The following is a 24903-nucleotide window of genomic DNA, read 5'->3' on the forward strand; positions in this document are numbered from 1 at the left end:
AATAATCGACGGCACCCAGTTTGAGCTTGTGGAATTTGACTGAATTGACAGCTTAAAATCAAAATGGGTCATTTCTCTTTTAAAAGTGCTTAAAACTGTTTAAGTGAGAGATGGGTTGGTCATAGTCACCCACTTTTACCGTAGTTAGAAAAACTGCACTGTTAAGAAAAAATATACTCTGTTGGAAGATAATTTGAATATAAGACAGGGGTCTCCAACCATTTTGAAGCTGAGAGTTACTTTTTGTAACTAATCAGAGCAAAGAGCTACCAATTGGATATGCATTTCTAGAATATCAACTTATGTTATTACTATGTCGTTACTGTGTTATTACCAAGTTAATTATTGGAAGTTGGGATAAGTAGACTCATTCAACCTCTACAAAAATAATTTTACTAGAAAATCACAATGACCCAGCACTGGTGAGCTGTCTACTCAACTGTTGTTAAGGGGCTACCGGGTATTTGCAGGTACCGCATTAGCGAATCCTGCAAGTATTGTTGTCACTAACACAAAATATGTATTAAAATATTATATTATTTTGGTGTTATACTATGCTTTTAAAACATAATTTTAGAAAAAGAAAAGGCAAGTTAGGAAACTATAGTTGCATTAAAAAAAATCTATTAAAATAATGGGAAAAATATTTAACTATTATGTCAGTATTGTTTTTCACATTCTACTAGAAAACGGGTTAAAAATACAGTAAAATAATTAAAATATTACTTGTTTTTATTTTTACATAAATAAAATAATAGTATTAGAAAGAAGCAAAATGTATATTTAATGGCCAGTAGTAGTATTTTAAAGTTACAGTGTGTATCATGTTGTGTCTCCCAGTGATAAAAAAGACCTCATTCATTAAAAAGTACATATATATTGATAGTGTATTGTAAAAATAATATATCAACTAAAAAAAATCTGCGCTCTCTTACCATAAATTCTGTGCTTACATTTGTCCCATTAATATTGTTGTTCCTATATAAGCCACGCCCCCTCCCCAACACTGCCTACCATGCGTTATTCGGGACACAGGACCTAATATCCGCATATAAACTGACTCATGATTTGAGTATTTTATTTTATAGTGGTATATCCGCCTTGGATGTGCGTATGTACAGAAGAATATCAGAATATCATCAGGGAGAAATTGCACTTGCTCTCTGTGCTTGACAGGAGCCAGCGTAACTGTATTTAGTTGTATTTTGTAGTTACTTATAAACATGCCTACCCTTTTTCAGAGTTGTAATCAGCATTGTCTTGCTGGCGTAATGAGGGTTGTGTGATGCTACATGGACACATGTGATATCCTCAAAGAATAAACAACATTTTAATTTATAATATGCTTTTTAGCAGGGTAAAACATCATGTTGTAACGACAGCTGAGTTATGAAATCTTATTAATAACGCGTTACAGTACTCGTTCCTGAGAAAAGTAACTGCGTTCCAGGAATTTGTTCCTTTGTGACGCGTTCCTCCTAACACTGTCTTTTATGGTGTCAGAGATGCCTCTGAACTCTTTGCAAGAAGGGACACTGAAATACATCCCATTATTTCTTTCTGCAAGAAGCGAGCACATTGGTCAAGCGATGCGGTCTGGCTTTTGCCTTCCCAGCAGCAAGGGATTATTTCACCAGCATGGAGAGATAAATATAACCTCCCCCAGCGCGTCTGCTTCTTTCGCGCGAGCCTCCTCGGTTTGTAACTAAGTCGGCCGCACTGTCATTATTTACCTACAAGAGCTTTTATTTTCCTTTACCCAGCCAGCTGTTTCCACGCACGTGTAGCAAAACAGAAATGCTTCGTCAGAATGTTGGTTACAACAAATCATCTAGTCCATGGGTCGGGAACTTATCTATGGCTCTTGAGCTATACATCGATCTTATCATGAGTACATATGGCTCTGAGACACAGTGGTACCTCTACTTACAAATGGCTCTACATATAAAAGTATCAGGTGCCAAAGTACCTGAAAAGGAAAATATTGCCTCTAGTTACAAAGGTGTTTCAGGATACAAAGTAAAAAAAAACAGTTCAGTATGCGTTATTATTTTATCAAATCATTTAAGGTCATTTAGTGAAGTAAAATGTGCTGAAGAATCCGCTTTTGTCTGGAGAGCGAGTTTTGCGTTTTTTTTCTTTTTTTTTTCTCTTGAAATATATGATTTGTCTCTCACTCCCACCATAAGCTAAAAATTACAAGAGCAAATACGTAACGTAGTTCAGTGTGATGCAAGTTTTTTTCAACTACAAAAAAGGACAGGTTCAATATTTATGGCAGAGTGATCTGCCATTGTGACAACATCACAAATTTACATCAACACATGAAAAATCCCCCCCTTGCAGAGAGCAAGGAGCCTGTAAATCCTTTGTCCTTGGCTTTTGTTCTGAAACAGGTATAGAAGAAATATTCATATAGTTTTTTTTACTGTTAATACACTAACTAACTCAAGGAGGGAATACAGGATCAAGAGGTCGCAGGTTCGATTCCCGGCTCCTCTGTGTTATATGTCGAAGTGTCCTTGGGCAAGACACTGAATACCTAATGCCCCCGATAGCAGGTAGTTGCCTTGCATGGCTGACGCTGCTATCGGTTAGTTAGTGTGTAAAAGGGAAAAGTGTGAAGCACATTGTAAAGTGCTTTGGGAGGTCTTCATTGACTTGAAAAGCGCTATACAAATGCAGACCATTTACATTTACATCAAATAATCCGTGATCATAACATTTCCAGGCAAAATGAGTGGGATTGGTATCCATCGATTCTACCATATATTTGCTTTGATCACATTGATACCAAAATTCCCAGTATCGCACAATTCTAAATGCAAGAGATAATAAATAGAACGAAGGAAAGTAAGAACACGCAATTAAAACAAAAGGGGTACTGTGTTGAAATATTAAGATGTGTTACTGCCTATATATATGACCATGATTGTATGATTTCTTCATTCATAAACTCTTTATTAATTCAATCATTTATAATATCTTTATTGATTTAGTCATAATCAATAAACATCTGAATCTATTCTTTTATTTGATTGCTTGTATTTGACTTCTTGATTTATTCAATTTCTTTCGGTTATTTTTCAGCTTTTCCATGATCTCACCTGAAATTTTATTCTGTCAATTTATTGTCATTGTAAATGCACCAAAAACATTAACATTCACCTTTGGTACCATGACTAAAACTAGTGTGATGAGAGGAGAAAACCAAATGCCTTCTCTTTTGAAATCTACTGTATATCACTAATAGTCCAGCGGTAAGGTTTCGATGGTCGCACCTTGGTTTCGATTCCCGGTGCTTTGCTTTTCCGTGCATCCAATGTTTTGTCAACAATATTTTTTAGGTAAATCCTCGTGTATGACGTGCACCCAAACTTTACATTATTATTTAGGTACATAAAAAAATATCCCGTTATACACGAATAAATAGGGTATATGATATTTTACTCATTCGAATAGACGTGATTACAGCGTCCCTATTCAATGTTTAGCTTCTTCAAACTTGCTCATTCGGTTCCATTGCACTTACCCGCAGACCAAGCTCCCAGTTTTGCTGCTGGGTCGTTCTTCAGACTTGAGGCCAGGCGAGTTTGTGGTGGCCATCGGGAGCCCGTTTTCCCTGCAAAACACAGTCACCACAGGGATCGTCAGCACCACCCAGAGGGGGGGCCGGGAACTTGGCCTCAGCAACTCCGACATGGACTACATCCAGACGGACGCCATCATTAATGTCCGTTGCCTTTGCACTGTCGACAAACAGAATACACATTGGAATACCTTGAAAATATTTACCTTGTTTTTCTTGACAGTATGGCAACTCCGGCGGACCCTTGGTTAATCTGGTAAGGAATTTTTTTCCGGACACTAAAGACTTACACTTCCATACTTTCGCCGTCGAGCATTTTTAACTGCAAAGCAAAAATAACAAAGCACTCGATGACTTTCAGGACGGTGAAGTGGTCGGAATCAACACACTGAAGGTGACTGCCGGCATTTCCTTCGCAATCCCCTCGGACAAGATCCAGCAGTTCCTGGCGGAGTCATACGACAGGCAGGCCAGAGGTGAGATGATCTGGTCTTTGAATTTTTACCAGTTTGGCGGATCTTGCATGAGGATATTGTCCAAGGCAAATCTGCATTCATGTGAATTTGTCATGTTTCATAGACTCTAATTTAAAAAAATAAGCTGCTCACAAAAGACTCACTCCGATGCGGGTCAGTTCTGTTTAATTAGCGCCGACTGTTTTGCTAAAAAAAAATAATCAGGGTAAGTCGGTTCAATGAATACTATTATAATAAATGTAAAAGAACAAACCCTACTTGATACAAATTTAGGAGCTATATGGAATTTGGAACTTATCTACTCGCTGCGGCCATCACCTGTCATGTGTCATTATTGCAGCCTCTGACGCACGTGCAAGTAGGTGAATTTCTTAGACACGCTTGGTAAAACTCTTTTTCTTTTCATTTCTGTTGGGGTTTGGGTTGGAATTAGGACTGTTTTTGAAGCAGGCCTATTCTTACCTTCACAATTTTCATGCTATACTAACAAATAGAATTTAGGAAAACTCACAGGGATGAGCATGACGTTTCTCCAGCACTCCCTTTCACCCCTGCTTCTCCTACCTAATGTGTACAACCTCAAACAGCTTTGCTAAGAGTTAGATAAGAGCAGATAGGGGTATAAGGGCTATTTGAACTCAGTTGGGCCACTATTGTTAACACATACTCAATAGAGAAAATATTTAATTTTTAACTTTTTTAAGGACACCTCACACTGCGAACCCAACCTCAAGTTTTATTGACGCGCGACACATAAAGCCTGACTTTTTTAGGTTTCCAAGTTAAACAAGACTGTATAAAATTTTACATCTTTGATATTTCTGCATCTGCAGAGGCTACATTAACCAACAGTTTTCCATCATTGACAGACTTTTATTAAGAGTTGACAGGAAAATTCTTAGGCCATTCGTCATTAAGACGGGTTGAAAATAGGATCATAAACCACCAGACATTGTCTAAGAGACAGTCTAAGGGAGAAGATGGGCAGAGAGACAAAGAAAAACAATAACAGGTGGATAATAGTTTTTTAAAAAGTCAGCCAAAAGGGAAGCCCGGGTCAACCCAAACCTAATGATTGACATTTTAGGCCCGATCAGACCAGAATCTGGCCTGGGTTTAAGATTGTACTTCTAATCTGCATCTGGTCAGCACAGTAATTTGTTACATACTAATTGAATGTAAGGTATGACCTATATAGCGGCAGATTGTTTAAAATGTAATTGAGCAGTGATGCATCAACCTCGTTGAGATTTTATCCCACTGAATGCACTACCAAATTAGCAACTTCATATTTACATTAAGATAACTTTCTTTAAAAAACATTTTGTCCTAGCAATGCAATGCTGCCTAATACTTATTTCTTATGAGATGTAATAGTGTAATGTAATGTGAAAACTGTGACATTAAATGAGAAAGAATAATAAATATTACCATTTAAAATAACATATTTAAAATTCATATTTCCCAACGACAGGTAAGGCACCGCCTAACCTACCTCCCCTGACTGCATAGCACTGGACTACCCATAGCTTGTGACCATTGTTTAATACTTAGATTTAGCTCTTAGTAATTCAAAATCACTCTCGAATTCACAAGTTAACAAATTCACAAATAATTGTTTTGTTGTTTTTTTATCGGTGGATTACATAAAATAATTTGATCATATCCTAAGCCCTAGTTTAGCTAAATTGGAGCATTCCATTTGTGCTTAAGCAGTTAAAAAGCATATTTTCCATTCTATGTCCTCTTTAACATGCCAAGACTGGCGGTTTTGGCAAATATTATGTTGTTGGAAAATTTGGCTGAATGTGTCAAGCACAGAAAAATAACAGAGCAGATTGAGTCTAGAGGAGTTTATTTAAACCCGGAAAGACTATGGTTAACCAGCATCTTCCAGGCTTGGAATACGGTTGGGGCAAGAAGAAAAAAAAAACGTGTTTAATAGTGAGTGTTAAATTATTTCCACAAGCGTGGGTCGAAAAAAACGGTGGGATTAAAATTCAACAGCTGTGTTGTTTTAAGGAAACTGCCCGTCATCGGTGAGGCTAATTGCAGAGGGGAAGGTGGCAGTTGGATGTTGATGATGGTGTTTGGTGGCATTCGAAGGTGTCGGGTGCATCAGTTTTAGGAAGGCAGGCGGATCATTGCAGGACCCATTCCAACCATACGTGTACTGATGAGACTACAGAAGTCATGTCAAACATATGGCCCGCAGACAGGATCCAGCCCAATCTATGATTCAATCTGGCCCGCTATAAATTCCTGAGTACTGTATGTTACAAAAGGAAGCGAGTCTCTTAAGGTATTTATATATATATAAATATATATATATATATATATATATATATATATATATATATATATATATATATATATATATATATATATATATATATATATATATATATATATATATATATATATATATATATATATATATCCATAATGGACAGTAAACTTGGGTAATCCAGATTTGGTTCATCTGAATCTTCACGAAATCTGGATAAAAAGTGTAGTCCGGAGGATTTCTAATGTATTTCTTATGGAAAATCTATGCATATTCCGGATTTTATAGTCAACATGCTGTCTTTGACATCTTCTTTTCGGAAGAGGCTGGATGAAGCAACTTTTCCGGAAAGTGGACCGGACATTAGAAGATCAATTAAAGATCATACAATACCGTAGCGATCACACTGGCATGAAGAAAAACGATATTGCAGCTTATTTTCAATATTTTGAAACCTCAAACATTGTCAGATATTCAGAAGAACACAGTATGTATGTTTCATTAATATTCTATAGCGTGTTTACATAATTCACCCACGGAACACTGTTGGTGAGTAGAGAGTACCAGTGGGACAAGTTAGGAAGTTGCGCTGTCCCTTCTTCCTGTTGGAGAGATGGCAACATGCTCTTGTTGTTGTTGTTGTTGTTAGATCGCTTCAAGTCGTCTAAAGATGATCTTTAGGAACGACATGGAACGCTTCGGTTGTCTTGTTGTTGTGCCCTGTTTTGACGAGCTATGTCAATGAAGCTCCCGTTTGCTCTGACATTTATTACTCCGCCTCAGACTCCCGTTCTTACATGCTACAATTCTCATTTTATCTGTGTGAATATAAACACGCAAATTCATGTTCAATCAAACATAGATGAGTTATTCATGTTTTTTCTACTAAATATTATTTTGAGGTTAGAGGGTTTGAGAAGACTGGACATCGGCTAATCGGCTATTCGGATAATTTTCCTGGTCCATTTGAATCCGGATTGACCGAGTTTTACTGTTATTATTATTTTTGTTAAATACAAAAATGAAAACCAAATGCGCTCTGCAGCCGCTAGAGGGCAGTGTTGAATTTGTATAGCATGGTAAATTGGTTCCGGTGTAAAACTGCATTCACTCAACTGTTGGAGCAAACCAGTTGACCCATTCAATGCCAACTGTTTGTGAATCAATGTGTTGTGTTTGAAAAAACTTTCTTGTCATCTGTGATTTTATAGTTAGGGTAGCTTACTAATGTAGGCTGAATGAGGTTGCATAGAACTGAAAATCAAGCTAAACATTTTGAGTTGACATTCTTTTACTGATCAGGCCTGCATCAAAACAGAATCTCTGGATACGGCTCTAGAGCTAAACTGAGTTTGACGTCCCTGGTTTACAGTGATCCTATTGTGTGCGGTTTTACCATCTGGATCGAATTCAACTTGTCCAGTTGGGGTCTTTCACGTTATGGGAAGTTAAAAAATGACGTCTGCGGACTAAGTGGATTTGCTAAATGATGATCTTTCTTCCAGTATGCTAGGATAATGACACATGATGTAAACCCGATGGGAATTTTTTTAGAAAGTGATTGTTGCCTTATCAATAGGAATACGTGTCTTGAAACAATCAACATAATATAGTTAGGGACAGGAATAATATATTCATTACATCATATCATACAGTTATATACCATATAAGTGACTTTCAAAGTAGGCAAAAATTGTGGTACACGACATTTTTAATCAATTGTGTCGTTATATGGTGTAGTGCAGGGGTCAACAACTAGCGGCTCTGGAGTCACGTGCAGGTTTTTGGCGCTTCATAGTGGCTCTCTGGGGCTTTTTGAGCAAAGGTTTTATGATAGAAAATGCAAATATTTAGTGCCTCCTAGTTGTAAAAAAATATTTGAATACTAAGCAAAAATACATGAACTATCATACCAATGTAAACTTTAAAAAAAAAAAAAAAAGAATCATAGGTTGAGAAATGTATTTTTCACAATGGAATCTCTTCTTGGATCGGCACCATGTTCTTCCGCCATCCTGCCGTCACGCTCTGCCGTGTATCACTGGCTCTCGCTCATAGTAGACAACACAGTGCCATCTAGTGGTCAAATATTACACATTGACGCTTTGATGTATTCCAATGAATATAGATGTATGCAGTTTACATAATATATATACAGTAACCATACAGTTTATGGTAGGTATGGCCTTCCTTATAAGGCTTATATAACGCTTTTCATTTTTTTGTCTCCAAACACATTTTGTTGTTTTAGTTTTTTGTTGTTGTTTTTTTTTGTTTGTTCAATATGGCTCTTTCGCATTTTGAGTTGCCAGTCCCTGGTGTAGTGCAACCAAAAACTAGTGCTTGAAAAGCAGATTAAGGAATCCAAACTTCAGAGATTCAAAGTGAGCAATTTACCGTTTTACTTCTCATTTTGGGATTTTGCCTAGCCTGTTTGAGGTTTTGGGGTACCCGTAGCAAGTTGGGAGACAGTTATGTCAGATAATTTCTCAACCTATGAGTAAATGCATGTTTTTTAAATAGTTCATGTAATGTTTGTTATTTAAATTAATATTGTTTTTCTTCCATGAAAAAAATATTTCCCACAAAATAGTACACTCTGTCTCTTTATTATGATTGTTTATTGGTTAAGGGATACGTGAATCGGGCAGCACGGCGGCGCAGTGGTTAGCGCGTGTGCGGCACAGTTCTGAGGTCATGAGATCGAACCTTCCTGTGTGGAGTTTGCATGCTCTCCCCGTGCTTGGGTGTGTTTCCTCCGGGCACTCCGGTTTCCTCCCACATTCCAAAAACATGCATCTTAGGTTAATTGGCCGGTCCAAATTGTCCCTAGGTGTGAATGAGTGAGCTAATTGTCTGTCCCTGTGTGCCTTGCGACTGGCTGGCAACCAGTTCAGGGTGTCCCCTGCCCACTGCCCGAAGACAGGTGGGATGGGCTCCAGCACCCCCGCGACCCTACTGAGGATAAGCAGTGCAGATAATGAATGAATGAATGAAAGGATCCGTGAAACGTGAACCATTAGACAGATATATATATATATATATATATATATATATATATATATATATATATATATATATATATATATATATAGTTAATGTTAATGCTATTACTTACGTTTTAGTTTTAGTTTTTCCCGACAATCTTTTGAGGAAAGTGCTGGATCTCTTCACTTTGAAATGGCTTTTTGTCTAGGATATAAAGAACGTCATTTAAACAGGTATACCAGATTACCACGGTTTTGTTAAAGCTGTTAGCATCACTTCTAGCATTAGCGAATCAGTAGGATCTAAAGGATTACAGCTCAAGGACAACAAAGCAGAGAACGCTGGCATTAGCGACTAGTGTGGCTAGCAATACTCAGTCTGCTAATCCCAATTTTATAAAAAAATAATTTGTCCTCATTTGTCAGAATTGTGTTCCATTAATGCTAACTACAAACGCCCCGCAAAGAACCAATTATTTAGTCTGTCAACGTTTGATATGCCAAAAAAAGCCCAGCATTGCCAATTGCAAGAAGAATTCCAACAATCTATAATTGGTATAAACATTTAATAACAGTTTTGACATTGTTAAATATTTACCAGGATGACAAGCACATGAATGAAGTCGCTCCCTTATTTTCACTGTGCAGGCACGGCAGCAGCAAAGAAGAAGTACATCGGCGTGAGGATGATGACTCTCACTTCAGCGTACGTTATGCGCGCCGACACGCCTCCTGCATGATTGATGACTCTACTCCCTGTACACTGCTTCCTTTAAAAAAACATTCCTTACATCTGTTTTCTTCATATCTTTTAACACTTGCAGATTGGCCAAAGAGCTGAAGACCCGGCTCCGAGACTTCCCTGATATCACCTCCGGCGCTTACGTCATGGAAGTCATTGCCAAGACGCCGGCTGCAGCGTGAGTGATAGTTTTCGCAACTGCCTCTAAAATGCACAGTGGGGTCAAGAATTCACAGAGAACTCAATAAAGTGGGATTACATTCAGGGCCATGACCTAAGAGAGTTCAGTCTACAGGTTAGGTTGGGTTAGGTTAGGTTCAAATTGAGAGAATGATGGATGGATGGTGGATGGATGGATGGAACACCAGACAGACAAATCGACAGTTGGGTCGTTGGATGGTTGAGTAGGCAGACCTGCCAAACCTTGAATTATTTCAGAATGTATTAAGAAAAAATTCAGAGTGAAAAACGTCTTGTAGTGGCATTCAATAGCGTAATTTTAAAGGAACTTTGTGTACTATTAAGCACTTACTAGTGCAGGGGTCTCCAACGTGGTGCTCGCGGGCACCAGGGTGCCCCCTGAGGACAGCTGAGGTGCCCCCGGACCTGTTCTGAAAATAGCTCGCCAGTGCTAGGTCATTGTGACTTTATAATGAGAATAATTTTTAGTGGTCGACTGAGTCTATTTACCCCTACTTCCTAATTCTCTCTCATTTTCTTTCTAGCTTTCTTTCTCTCTAGTTTCCTTTATTTCTGTTTTTTTAATCTATTTCTATTTCTTTATCTTTCTTTTCCTTTTGTTTTCTCTGCCTTCTTTCTCCCTTTCTCTCCATCACCCTCTCTCTCTCTCTCTCCCTCCTGTTCTCCCTTTTCTCTCACTCTTTTTCTCGTTCAATTTTTCTTCTGTCTTACTATCTATTTTTCTCTCTCTCTCTTTCACTTTTTTTATCTCTTTCTTTCTCCTTTCGATGATTAGCCCTAATTAAGATACTAAAACATAAGTAGTACAAGATAAGTTATTGTAGGAATGTAAATCAAACTAGGTGCCCTTTGCGCTAATAAGTAGCAAAAAGTTGCCCTCAGCTTGAAAAGGGTTGAAGACCTAGTGGTACAAAAACTGCCTTCATCGCAAAAATACATGAATTATCATAAAAATGTGCTTTTTTTTTTTTACTCGTAGGTCAAGAAATTCTCATTTATTTTACACGACATGAGGCTCACCCAGAGAGAGCTGACATGATTGTCCGTCATCTTCCTGCTAAGGGTACCCCACAAAATCCAAAATCTTGTAGAAGGCGAGGCAAAAAAATTATAGGAAAATAGTGCATTTTAGTCACTTTAGATTTCTATAGCTTATATTCTTCCCTGTGCTTTTTGTCACTTCTTTTTTGGTTGCACTACACAACACGGCTACATCTAGTGCTCAAATGTTAAACAGTGTCCCTTTAAAGTTGAAACGAAAAGAAACCAAACATCAAATCTGCCGTTTCTGAAAAATGTCCAGCAGATGGCATTAATTCATCATAAATAACCAATGAACCATCAACATTGTCAATAGTCAAGACAAGTCATGTTTATTTGGATAACCCCTAATTACAATGAGTCTTAAAAGGATGCACACACCACAGTTTATTTCAAACTAAAGAGGATTTTTACACCTTTCCTTGATCTAAAACCTACATGAGAGCAAGGAAAAACTCAAAAACCTCAACATTAAGAAAATGAAAAAACCTTGAGAAGGGACCTCACATAAACGAGCATGGCTTCACTGTTTTCTGGCATATTAAACTACAGAGGATTTGTAGCATTTGGTGGCACTGGATATGTCAAGGGTCAGTAACCTGCGGTTCTAGAGCCTGGTGGCGGCGCAGTGGTTAGCGCATGTGCGGCACAGTTCATGTCTTGGGAACCTCCTGCGTGGGTTCAAATCCAGCTCCAGACTTCCTTTGCGGAGTTTGTATGTTCTCCCCGTTGCTTGCACTCCGGTTTCCTCCTACATTCCAAAAACATGCATTTCAGGTGAATTGGCCGGTCCAAATTGTCCCTAGGATGTGAATGAGCGAGTGGGTTGTCTGTCTATGTGTGCCCTGTGATTGGCTGGCAGCCAGTTCAGGGTGTCCCCTGCCCACTGTCCGATGATTGCTGGGATGGGCTCCAGCACCCCCGCGACCCTACTGAGGATAAGCGGTGTAGCTGATGAGATGAGATGAGATATATATATATATATATATATATATATATATATATATATATATATATATATATATATATATATATATATATATATATATATATAATGTTTTCTTTACAATTACTATTAAGCGAATAACTTTTACACATGAATCCCCTTTTTTTTTTACTTTAAAAACCAGTTTAAAAAAATAATTACATTTTTTGCGGCTCTATATATACCTATTTGTTTTGTTCTTTGGGTTGGTCTGTTATAGATCCTGGAATACTGTATGAAGGGGGGATTGGATGGATGGATGTCTAGTCTCAAATACAGGCCCCCTTCATTACAGTAACAGCAGGCGTGCTGCAAAACGCTGAGATCAGCCCATTCCTCTAAATCTCATGCAGGACGCTTCCTTTCTGCACTGTGGTTTCTCAGTCTGCGTCTGAGCGGCCCTTCGTTAGTGTCTAATGTGCACAATAACGTATCTGTGGTGCACTTTGATGCTTTCAAAGGGGGAGGGTTTGTGGAGAACCTTCTATTAGTCTGATGGGCTACAGAAGAGGGTTGGAATATATTTGGAGGAGAGGCCTCTGGCGCCACGAGTGAAGTCTCAAAATAACACATAATGATATATAACGTAATAACGTCATTGACGTAACACATAACTACACAACTGCTCTTATATGGTAATGCGAGCTACGAAAAGATTACATTACTCCTTCACCTTGTGCACATTTGAATATCCAAATAGAATTGAGTAACTTTTATTGTCATTGTCGTTTGTTGTTTAACAAAAATAGTCTCTCATATGATCATTTGCAGTACCTGGTTTAGGAATAAACTCCACAGAAAAATCATGACTTAATAAAAAATGTATCTGGGGATGAATTTTAATCTATATGGTGTATGTTAAAATGATAAAAAAATACAAACACAAAGATATATAAATTCCGCAGAATAATCAAAATATGTTTTGAAAATCGAAAAAAGGTCACGACCAGATCAGAAGTAGGACCCAGATGTGTAATGTTACTCACAAGTTTTACAATAAAGTAAATCTGAATCTGAAGTTTTATTGAAATATAGAGGAAAGGCAGCGCCAGCGATCCGGTGCTCACTGGACACAGGAAGCAAGCCGCTCACGGGATCGGAACGTGTTCCGAATGCGGAAGTGGATCTTCTGGAGCGGGAGATCGTAGCGTAGATCGTAGCGTAGTTCGACATAAAAACAGGACGGGAGATCGGAACGTGGTCGGGGTCAAAAAACAGGTTGTTAGCTGGGATGTGAGATCAAAACGTGGTGGGGGACAAAAAACGGGTCGTAGCAGGAGACAAACGGGGAATTCAGGAACGGACGAATGGAAAACGGGTGACAAAACGGAACCGACGGGCGTCAGAGTCAAAAATGCTTGCCTTGTGGAAACAGAGGTTCGCTGACGGACTGACAACAGGCGAGTGAAAGGACTGAGCTACAGTAGGACGGGGAACCAATCAGGTAGCCAGCAGCAGCTGGCACCAAACGAGCGGGCACAGGTGAATCTAGTGAGTCATCATGACAAAAAAAATGTAGGATAATCTAATTGTGATAATAATTATCAGTTGTAAAAGCATTAACCACTAACTACATAATATGGTGTTTTTGTCAAAGGTCCAAGTCTTACTCAGGTTAACTTAATTCGATGAACACAAACATCCCTATGAGGAATATTTTTGGACACTTGTGACCTTTACTAGACTAATTCCTTGTGTTAGAAATGTGAATAAAAACAGCATTTTTTTCTTTTACTTTTGGGACTATTCTAAGAATTGTCATAACATTTGAAGTCAAATAAAATATAATTTAGGGGATTTTTCTGCGTTTTCACCTCACAGTGGCAGGTCATTTTGACCTGAGAACAACAGGAGGGTTGAGAACAATTATTATACTTCAGACATACATACATTCATGCACAAATTGACAGTTTGGCTGCTCTGTAAGTCGTAGGAATACTATTTTCCTTCCCAATGATGATAAAGAAAAATATATGCCGTTAGATCACCTATTCTGCGCTGTTTCTGATGCTAACAGAACTAACCAGTCTGCCATGTTTTGCTAAGTGTGTTTGCATGCACTTGGCTCAAGTCACTGTAAGATTGTCTTGCTGTGCAGAGATCCTCCTTTAGTGTTCTGTGTGAGGAGCAAATAACTAAGTGTAGTGGAAATATCCCGTGGCGTTAATGGGTGTTTCGCGTGCCCGGCTGTGGTGGTCTATGCTTTACAAGGGCCCCTAATTAAGCAGCTGCAATGGCATTCGCCTTTTAATATGCTAACTGCATCCACATGCTCGACTCGAGATTTAAGGTTTCATTTGATGTGTTTTTTTGTGCGTGCATGTGTTTTTGTGCGTGACTCTGTGTTTGTCTGATTGTTAAAGCGATTGCTTCATAGCAAACATGCTTATTGCGCATGACAACAGACCAAAACACGTGTGCTTAGATGGAGCTATAGGTAAATTAAACATCAACCTCAACAGGGATTCCTGGAACAATTTTTGCCCCGTTGTGGGCATAGAGCTCAGTGACGTGCGTTGGTTCGTGTCTGGTGAGGCACAGTTAGATTTACACATACCGTAAATTCGGGACTATAGAGCGCACCTGATTATAAGCCGCACCCACCACATTTCGGGAGGAAAAACGATTTTGTACATACATAAGCTGCACCTGTATACTAGCCGCATGCACCCACATTGAAAAAATGCAACATAAACACAAAATTAACCCATATCCGACACAGTCCAAAAATCACAGCCGGCAAAATGAACGGAAAATGATACCGGTACTTAACGTTTGATGCAGACCTGCAGAGTCCGGGTGTCCGTTGAAAGTAATCCAAGGAAAAAAGTGTATATTTCCAAAGGTAAGGGTGAGAAAAATATATATCCACTATTGCCGGCCGCGTCCACAAACAGGTCTCACCTTTACTCCACTTCCCGTCAGCCCGCGTTTGCCCCGCCCCTTCTTTCTCATTTGCTCGTGCAAAACATATCAGAATAAGTTTCTAAAATAAATACATTACAAAAATACACAGTTGCAAATACAAATTATACATGGTTACACATATTTACAAAGGAAGACGGTAAACCGAGAGAGTTTTCAAAGCTTTATTAATAATATTATCACTTTCATCCCAAACCGTGCCTGTGAAGTGTAGCAAAACGCTACTAGCAATACGCTCGCAACACAGTAAACGGGTCTGTTAAAAAAAACATACTGTACATGTAGAAACCACGGGAACGGTGCATTCGCAATGATCGCAGCAGGGCTTTAGGGCTAGGACCTTAGCTTAGCCTTTTGGCTGAGAGTAAGTGTCCCGGCTCCTAGGCTTTGTAGCGTATTATGAACTGACCGATAACGGATAATGGATAATGAATAACGAAGATAGAACAATAACCCTTAAAAACCCCAAACCCCCACGTTAAACCATCCTCATCTTCCTCCTTTAAACTGACGTCATCAAAGTCGTCTTCCTTCAGTGTGGGAAAGATACTTTGTCATATAGACGTCTTCCCATGCTCCCTTATTCAAAAACACGCTAGCAACACGCTCGCAAAGTAAAGTCTACGTGCAGTAGCTCTGTTTCCTACCATATCGGACTGCTCGATTGCGTTTAGCTTGAAAGTTGTGTCATGTGCCTTTCTTTTTGCAATTTGCATGATGAGGATTTGTCTACGCTAATTTAATTTGTGTTGCAGTCTTCCTCGGCGCATATATTCCCCCGGTCTAAATCTTACCTTTTGTACTCGAGCGCTGCTGGCGGCCGTTAGAAAAATTACATAAATCGGCCGCATCACTGAATAAGCCGCAGGGTTGAAAGTTTGGGGAAAAAGTAGCGGCTTATAGTCCGGAATTTACCGCAATTACCTCCATACCAGCTCAGTAGCCTAGATGGTAGGGCGCCCGCTTTGAGACTGGGAGGTCGCTGGTTCGTGCCTCGGCCGAGTCATACCTAAGACTTATAACATTGGTAAAAATGGCGGCGCCCTCTGTTGGCTGCGGCTGCATCGGCTCGCTACAACGGGTCAGGTGTATCGACATTTCGTTCTGTGTACATTGTTACAAAGAATGACAATACAAAGGAAATTATTATTATATAATATTCATCATTTGATCGACAGAGCGAGAAAGCAATGTATAAACTGTAGACTATTAAAAAAAAAAAACGTTTTACTTTAACGTCTTACCTTAACTTAGAAATAAAGATGATGCGCTGGCCCTTTTGAAAAAACAAAGCAGCAGTAAACAGGTAATCCTACATTGTGAAAAAAGTGAATGCATTAAAAGATTACTGGATGGCTTGTATTGTTGTTTGCTTGCTTATACTCTCACCAATTATATTCTTTTGAGCTTAGGTGTGCACCAATTTACAATCCTTTGTCTCACTAACGCCCTCTACCATGAGGCAAGAGACTTGCATGCTTTACTCTGCTTCTGCAGACGCTAATCATGGTAATAATAGTACTAACAATATTCATAACATAATGTGAAAATTCAGCAATTTCTAGTCATGAATTTCAAAAATTCTAAAGTTAAACGAGAAACAACTTGAAATGAATAAATGTAACTATTTAATATATTTATAATTGCATCAGTCCATGATGTCAGGTGAGGAACAGCCTCACCTGTCTCCCTGGCTGCATGTCCCTGGCGAATAGAGCTGACTTTATTCGTCATTTATAGAAGCCTTGTTTTTCAGTTTTTTTCTAACGCATACGTTTATTGAGATTTTGTAGTCTACATAATCACAATATAAATTCGAAAAAACATTTCAATAAAAACCAATACTTGTTAGTTAAAAGATCATCAAAGGATTTGCTATAAACACACTTCATATGTTGTTTATTCATTAACATTGTTGTAAACAAAATAACAAGAGAAAAAACAAATACAAATAATAATAAAAACAACTTTATTAGTGTAGATGCAATGCGTATTTCTTTAAACTTTCAAATTTTAAACCTTTTTTGTCAAGGTTCAGGGATTATTTTAAGGACTCAAATTCCAAAGGTGCCAAGGAAAGTGAAAAACGAAAATAATTTATTTCCAAATATACAAGGCTGCAAAAACTGACGTTGCTAAAAAGGAAGCAAGATTAACAGGACAGGAAAGCTAAAGTAATGATCCAACAAGAACTGTGGCAGGGGAAGCTAAAAGACACCCGGGATGGACGTAGATCAAATGGAACAAGGTCCACAACAACCATGGCACTTTTTGAATGAAGCCAATGATTCAAACTCAGCTCTAGTCCACACATATTGTATGAATTTAAACTTTTTAGAGAAACACAAAGTGCGTTGCTATAATGTAAACAAAAACATAAGTCCCATTTTGTCATGTTTTGCTTCATATTTCCTATTTGGAAAAATTACTTTTTAACCATACTTTGTATGCATTTTAGAATACATTCTTCCTCATTTGACATTGTTTCTAATATAAGATCATACAATTTTCACATTGTAAGCAAATATTGTTATCTTTGAAAACATTCCATAAAGGCACCAAAGTAAAAAATGACAAAAATAAAGGTACGGTATTTATCTCATGGCCACAATGATTTGCTTTTCGTTGTGGATGTTTCAAAGTAACTTGCATTTTTTAGAATTACAATTACAATTAGAATCATTGTTATTGTAATTTAAAATATCGTTGTGAACATTATTTATAAATAGATTAGATTTGACACTCAAAGAAAAACATGCAATAAAGACTTTAAAAAGAAACCATAAGATAAAAAGAATGTTAGGATAAACAGACAAAATATATTTAGAAGGTATTCCGCCCTAAGTTGTAAATGCATTGCAAGAGTAGTGCCTTAAAAATAGTGCAGTAATATTTAGCAGTAACAAAATTCCAAAATAAATTGATAAATAAGATATGAATGACCTTTTTTCTATTCATAGGCAACATATGTGTATTTATAGCAGTCTCATTTTGCTTGGTGATGGCCCTGTCTTTGAGCCTGCGCGTCCTTATTTTATGGGGCCTTTAGGACCTACTAGAGGGGAGCAAGGGGTTGCTGGGGTGAGCACAGGCCTTTATAACGTTTTTACCATTGTCCTCCAGGCTGGGCAGAGAGCAACCAATGATTTTCTGAGCTGTGTTATTGGAACACCTTTCTAATCCTGAAAAATATCTTGATCCCAAAGCAAAGTATCAAAATTTAAAGGAGATCGCGCGTAACATAAAGAGTTCAATTTTTGGACACAGCTGACTTGATTTGTGATCAGCCCTCTGTTACAGTTTTTCTATTTTTGAAAAAAGTGCAAAATTCAAAAGATGATTGTCGCGTCGGTAGAGGTTTGAATACAGCTGACTTTAAAAAAAAGCATAATAAGAGATATGTTTCTTCTAGTGGTGGCTTAAAAGAACATGACGTGATCATCTCCATCAATGGCAAGAGGATCTCCACGGCCAACGACGTCAGCGCTGCCGTCAAGAAGGACAAAAGCCTCAAAGTGGTGGTTCGCCGTGGCAATGAGGATGCCATTCTCACCGTTGTGCCTGTGGAAATCGACCCCTGATCGGCAATCAGGTTCCACGCATCATCTGGTGGAATACCCGGTGGTAGTTTGTATGCAAGTGCTTGTGGGCTGGGGATTCAATGGACACACTATCCTCCAGTGGGTTGCCAGATTCTGGAACATTCTGGCGCTATATGCCTTGAAAACGAATGTACGGAACGCTGTTAATAGCTATACTGTACTTTCTCATGTGTGTGCATATGTGTTTGTCTTTAAGTGAGTGAATGTATGTGTGTAATTTCACGTTTCTACTCTTTTTGGGTCACCAACGAAAATCAAAAAGCTGTTGATGTCTTGTTTTTTTAATATTGTTGCTCACAAAGGCCTTCCTCTGCACTTTTATAGCTATTGAGAGACTTGCTGAGCACATCTAATGTATAATTATTGTGTTCTAACCTCTTTTTTATTGTAAACAGGTACTGTAAAATATTTTGTGGATGTGATGTATGGAAATAAATTGTTTCAAGTGTTGGGCCTTCATTTTTATTCATATATGACATTTCATAAAATGTGAAAAATGTAACCGATTTCTAGATTAATATAATACTATGTTTACATTTTAATAATTGAAATGACTTGTAATGAAATATCGAAACAATTTAAAATTAATATTCTAACTAAAAAGCCTAAAATGATGATGCACAAAACTCAACACAAACATCCAGCCATTATCAGCACCGCAAACCCTCAGTAGAGTCGCGGGGGTGCCAGAGCCCATCCCAGCTATCTTCAGGCAGTGGGCAGGGTGTGTCACCCTGACCCTGAACTGGTTGCCAGCCAATCGCAGGGCACAAACAGACAAACAATTAGCTCACTCATTCACACCTAGGGACAATTTGGACCGACCAATTAACCTGACATGCATGTTTTTGGAATAAGGGAGAAATTGGAGTTCCTGGAAGAAACCTACGCAAGCATGGGGAGAACATGCAAACTCCCCACAGGAAGATTCGATCCCATGACTTCAGAACTGTGGCGCAGATGCGCTAACCACTCAGCTGCCGTGCCACCAACAACACAAACAATCCAAAGAAACTTAAGAGAAATAAGAAACACAAAAAAGAAAAATAGAATAGCAGCACACAAACTACATAACAACACAAACAAAACGTCAATGTCTTTTTATAATATCAAATAAAATAAAGTAAACATAGAAAAAAACAAATACTAGTAGAGATGCTCAATAATTTACCAATACCGATAACTTAAATTCTGCCCTTTTTTTAGTTGTACGCCACATGAAGAAAGAAAAGACAGACATAAAATTTGATTCCTTGCATGTCTTATTTTTGTGAACGAGAGCAACAAGAAGTTTTAGTAATTTTCAACCCAACTGTCTTTCTATTTCTTGGATACAAATAACACATGAGCGGACTGTTCTGGACTCAGCATGAACATCATGTTTCATAATTACTTATTGCAATCACCTGTGCCCGCTCGTTTGGCGCTAGCTGCTGCTCGTTGCCTGATTGTTGCACCTCCTATTTAGAATAGAATAGAATAGAATAGAATAGAATAGAATAGAATAGAATAGAAAGAATAGAATATCCCTTTATTGTCATTGTTACAAAATGGGTTAACATATTGTGACAACGCAATTGGGCATGACACTCCAGTACTTATTTAAACTTATTTATACTTATTTAAACTCAGTACTCCAGTCACTCCTTGTCAGTCCGTCAGCAAACCTCCACATATGCAAGGCAAGTACTTTGACTCTGGCTCCCGTCTGTCTTCAACTGCATCCTACTCGTCTGCTCTTGATTTCCCGATCGTCTCCGGCTATTGACCCGTTTTTGCCCATTGACCACGTCTGATCTCCCGCTCCTGCTATCGACCCATTTTTTGCCCATCGACCACGCTCCGATCTCCCGCCCCTGCAAATCCACTCACTTCCGCATTCCGATCCCGTGAGCTGCTTGCTCCTCCTGTCCAGCGATCACCGGATCGCTGGCGTTTGTTTTCTCGCACCTGACTTCCTTGATATTCCCATACACTTTTGTGTGAAATGTTATGTGTTTGTGTCTACCATCTGTTCTGGTTCTGACATCATGAACCCACAAAAATAGGATGGTTATATTTAGTCAAGTTTTTTTAACAACATGTATTAAAAAAAACATTTTTTACGTTTGCTTTTATTACTGTTTTCTGTTTTTGGTGGGTTCCAAATTCAACTATCTGGCTGGCCTTTAAACGCTATGCTGCACATTTCGACAGGGGGCTTTGCAACAAAAGAGCCAAACAAAAGCTGCATGCACCAACCTCAACATTTTTTGCTGACCGCACGTTTGTCTAACCTCGCATTTCCATCACCGCTACAGTTTGTGTTCTTTTCCCTCCACATGGAAAAATACTTTAAAGAACGTAAGCCACAGGCATGTGTGCGAATCAAAACTCAGATATTTGTGCTTCCAAAGGGGTCAAATGTCATTTTTGGATGGCAAGGGGTGCAGAAACAAGATGATCGGTTGATTTTGCTGCCATGACACTCTTTGATAACACAATGGTAGGCAAAAGTAGAGAATTTCATTTCATTTCAGAAGCAATAAAAACAATTTTGTGTTAATACACAAGTGCGCAAGAATGGGAAGATGTTCTGCATTCAATTTTAGTTACTCGTCACACATTTTCCCCTCACCATTGCGCTACCTGGACTAGCAAAACGACTAGGACACGTTATTAATCTTACTAGTACCACGTTTGTCCTACTGATAAGCAATTTAATCAGATTTGTGTGGTGTGTTGCACAATTAATACTGCTAGGCTCCAATACTAAGTACTAATAGCAATCACAGCAGATTGTAGAACTTAACATCAAAATTTGTACTAGTATTTTTTCTTTTTTGCAACATCTAGTTGTCAGAAACAGCAATCACCTAGTTAATTGTGAAACACAAGTCCTTCTACTTCATGTGCTTCTCAGTCATGCTACTACGGTAGTTTCCTAATCATGTTACCAGTGAGGACACAGTGTGTACTGGAAAATATACCTTTGTTTGTGGATTTTATATAGGCACTGTACAACCCTAGCACATACCTGTCAACCTCCACGGCTCCATGCCCTTACAAACTGTCAGATTTTCCCTTATAAAATACAAAATAATCTCACACTATATATTTTTTTCAAACGTGTTTATTTAAGTCGTTTAACATGTTATATTGTACATGTGTTTCGTTATATCATATATATATTGTTAAATAACATTTTGTTGTGAGATCCTGAGTTGCTCGACATAAATGAGGTTTATTATTAAAAAAAAAGTGCAAAAATTAAGTAGCTTGGACGTTCACTGTAGAAGGAAAAAATACATGCGAATAAAATAAAGTAGAATAATACATTTTCTTATTCAAATTATTGATTCATTTGCTGCATTAAATTATTGTTGGTAATATACTGATTAAAGGGATAACCACAAACCTGTCTTTTTTCATTTTCTCCTTTTATACTTCCTTTTTTTCTTAACTTCTTTATACAACATAATAATTCGTAATATAATGCATCAAAGCAAGTAAGCCGTTTGAGAGCCGGCTCTCTTTAATGAGTTGAGCCAAAAAAGCCGGTTCTCTAAAAAGAGACTGACTTCCTTTCACTACATAACTACCACATGAAATAAAATAAACGTACTTTGTACCTCAAAAATGTACAGGTTGACAGGTATGCTAGCAGGCTGGCTAACAGATAAGCCTTTGCCGGCAGTGTGTATTATTTAACGACAAGATGTCACTATATTGTGTAGTGAAACCAGAAATGAGTGCTTAAATACACAAGAAAGAATACAAAAAACTTTGGGGATTCAAAGTGACCACTTTGCAGTACTTGTCTTTTTTGGGGTTCCTGTGGCAACAAGATGATTGACAATTATGTTAGCTCCTTTTAAGTGAGGCTCATGTTATGTAAAATGAATACGAATTTATCGCCTGACAAGTATGTAAAGAAAAATGCAATTTATATGATGTATTTCTGCTTATTTTTCAAATCAAATGTTTGTATGTGTTCGTGTGTTTAATGTATTACAGTTTTTACCACTAGGGGGTGCTGAAAATTACACATTGTCCCTTTCAAGGTCTCATCTCATCTCATTAGCTGCACTGCTTATCCTCAGTAGCGTGGCGGGGGTGCTGGAACCCATCCCAGCAATCATCGGGCAGTGGGCAGGGGACACCCTGAACTGGTTGCCAACCAATCGCAGGGCACACAGGGACAGACAACTCGCTCGCTCACTCCTAGGGACAATTTGGACCGGCCAATCCAGCTGAAATGTGGGAGGAAACCGGAGTGCCCGAAGGAAACCCACGCAAGCACGGGGAGAACATACAAACTCCGCACAGGAAGTCCGGTAGCTGGGTTTGAACCCACAAAGGAGGTTCCCAAGACCTTAGAACTGTGCCGCACACGTGCTAACCTCTGCGCCGCCCCTGGCACTAATCGACCCTGACTCCCACCTGTCCTGTTTTTGCTCCCGTCTGTCTCCGGCCATGACCTGTTTTGATCCTGACCACGTCTGCTCTCCCGTCCCGGCTTACGAACTTTTTGTCCCTGACTACGTCTAATCTCCCCTTCTGGTTTATGACTCGTTTCCGACCCCGACCACGCCTTGCTCTCCCAGTTCCGGCTACCGACCAGTTTTTCTGTTCCTGACACCGCCATCGCTCGCTATGGAAGATCCACTTCCGTGTTTGGATCACAATCCAAACACGAGATCGACTTCCTTCCCGCGTCTAGTGCGCATAGGATCGCGGGGGCTGCCCTTCCTCTTTCTTTCAATAAAATTGTGAGAAAACGTTACGTGATTGGGTCTACCCTGTGTGCTGCTCGTGACAATTATACTACTTATAACAGTTTTCCACTGCTGCAACTCCTTACAATACCTTTTGAAATGTAATGAAGTTTTGTGTAAATTAGCAAGGACTTTTTTTCCTCCGTGTGTTCATTTAACATCCGGGTTGCGATACGCAACTGGAAAAAACATCAACAACAACATAGTATTCTGGGCTTGCGAGCACAGAACAAGGCTAAATGTAATGGTTTCACAACAGCTTTAAAAATGTATGACCATTTTTATTTACGAGGAGTGGATCACTTCGGACTATGACAAAAACTAAAAATAAGTCAGTGGAAATTTCTCCAAATCCCAATTTTACAACAGTCATTTGTTCACACCCAATCCTGAAGGCAAGACTCAAGACTCCCCTCCAACTATCCATTAGAACACCACTTGGACCAATTTATAGACTGTATATAATAAGATGAATGGATGAATTGAGGCATCAAGTGAATTAAACAAGAAGTAAATATGTGGATGGTCAGAAGTTGCATTAACTATGACAAATAAAGGAGATATAAACGACTGAAAAAAACAAAACAAAACATTTACTATAAATGCAGTGACACATCTCATGATGACATTATACATGCATACTAGTTGGATATTAGTATTAATAGTGCAGCACCATACCTGTCAACCTGTACGTTTTTGCCGTACAAAGTACGTTTATTATGCATTTTAAGACGTGTACGACGTACAAGAAAATCCCTACGGAAAAATGCAAATTTGTCAATTATGGGTACCATCCGGTATACACCGACTATCACGAAACGGCAAATCAATCAAGTCAAACGAGTTCGCCGCGGTAGCCTCTATCTCAGTATAGTTTTTTTTTTCGTTGCAAATGAAGCGAGCGGTTTGATGTAGTGAAAGGAAGTCCGTCTCTTTTTAGAGAAACGGCTTTTTCGGCTCAAGGCTTTAAAGAGAGACGGCTCTCAAACGGCTCACTTGTTTTGATGCATTATATTACCAATCATTATGTTGTATAGAGAAGCTAAGAAATTGTCAATGATGCGTACCATCCGACTCAGGATCTCACAACAAAATGTTAATTAACAATATATATATGATATAACGAAACACATGTACAATATAACATGTTAAATAAACTTAAATAAACACGTTTGAAAAAAAATATGGAGTAAGATTATTTTGTATTTTGTAAGGGAAAATACGACAGTTTGTAAGGGCATGGAGCCGTGGACGTTGACAGGTATGCAGCACTGTTATATACAATTAATGCCATACAGTGCCACAAACTGA

The 24903-nt window shown here is 38.6% G+C and overlaps 1 protein-coding gene across 1 annotated transcript in view; it reads left to right on the forward strand.

The window, feature by feature from the left end:
* Positions 1-19294, forward strand: part of LOC148353763 (serine protease HTRA1A-like) — a 59138-nt gene extending 39844 nt beyond the window's left edge. Inside the window, exons 4-9 of the mRNA XM_088350918.1 lie at positions 3539-3733; positions 3813-3845; positions 3951-4065; positions 9988-10045; positions 10164-10259; positions 18646-19294. Coding sequence (XP_088207044.1) covers positions 3539-3733; positions 3813-3845; positions 3951-4065; positions 9988-10045; positions 10164-10259; positions 18646-18814 — 666 coding nt within the window. The 3' untranslated portion in view covers positions 18815-19294. The remainder of the gene's footprint in view (positions 1-3538; positions 3734-3812; positions 3846-3950; positions 4066-9987; positions 10046-10163; positions 10260-18645) is intronic.
* The last annotated feature ends 5609 nt before the right edge of the window (positions 19295-24903 follow it).

This window comes from Urocampus carinirostris, chromosome 13 (assembly GCF_059441175.1).
Source record: "Urocampus carinirostris isolate Australia breed hairy pipefish chromosome 13, RoL_Ucar_1.0, whole genome shotgun sequence".
Taxonomy (NCBI): domain Eukaryota; kingdom Metazoa; phylum Chordata; class Actinopteri; order Syngnathiformes; family Syngnathidae; genus Urocampus; species Urocampus carinirostris.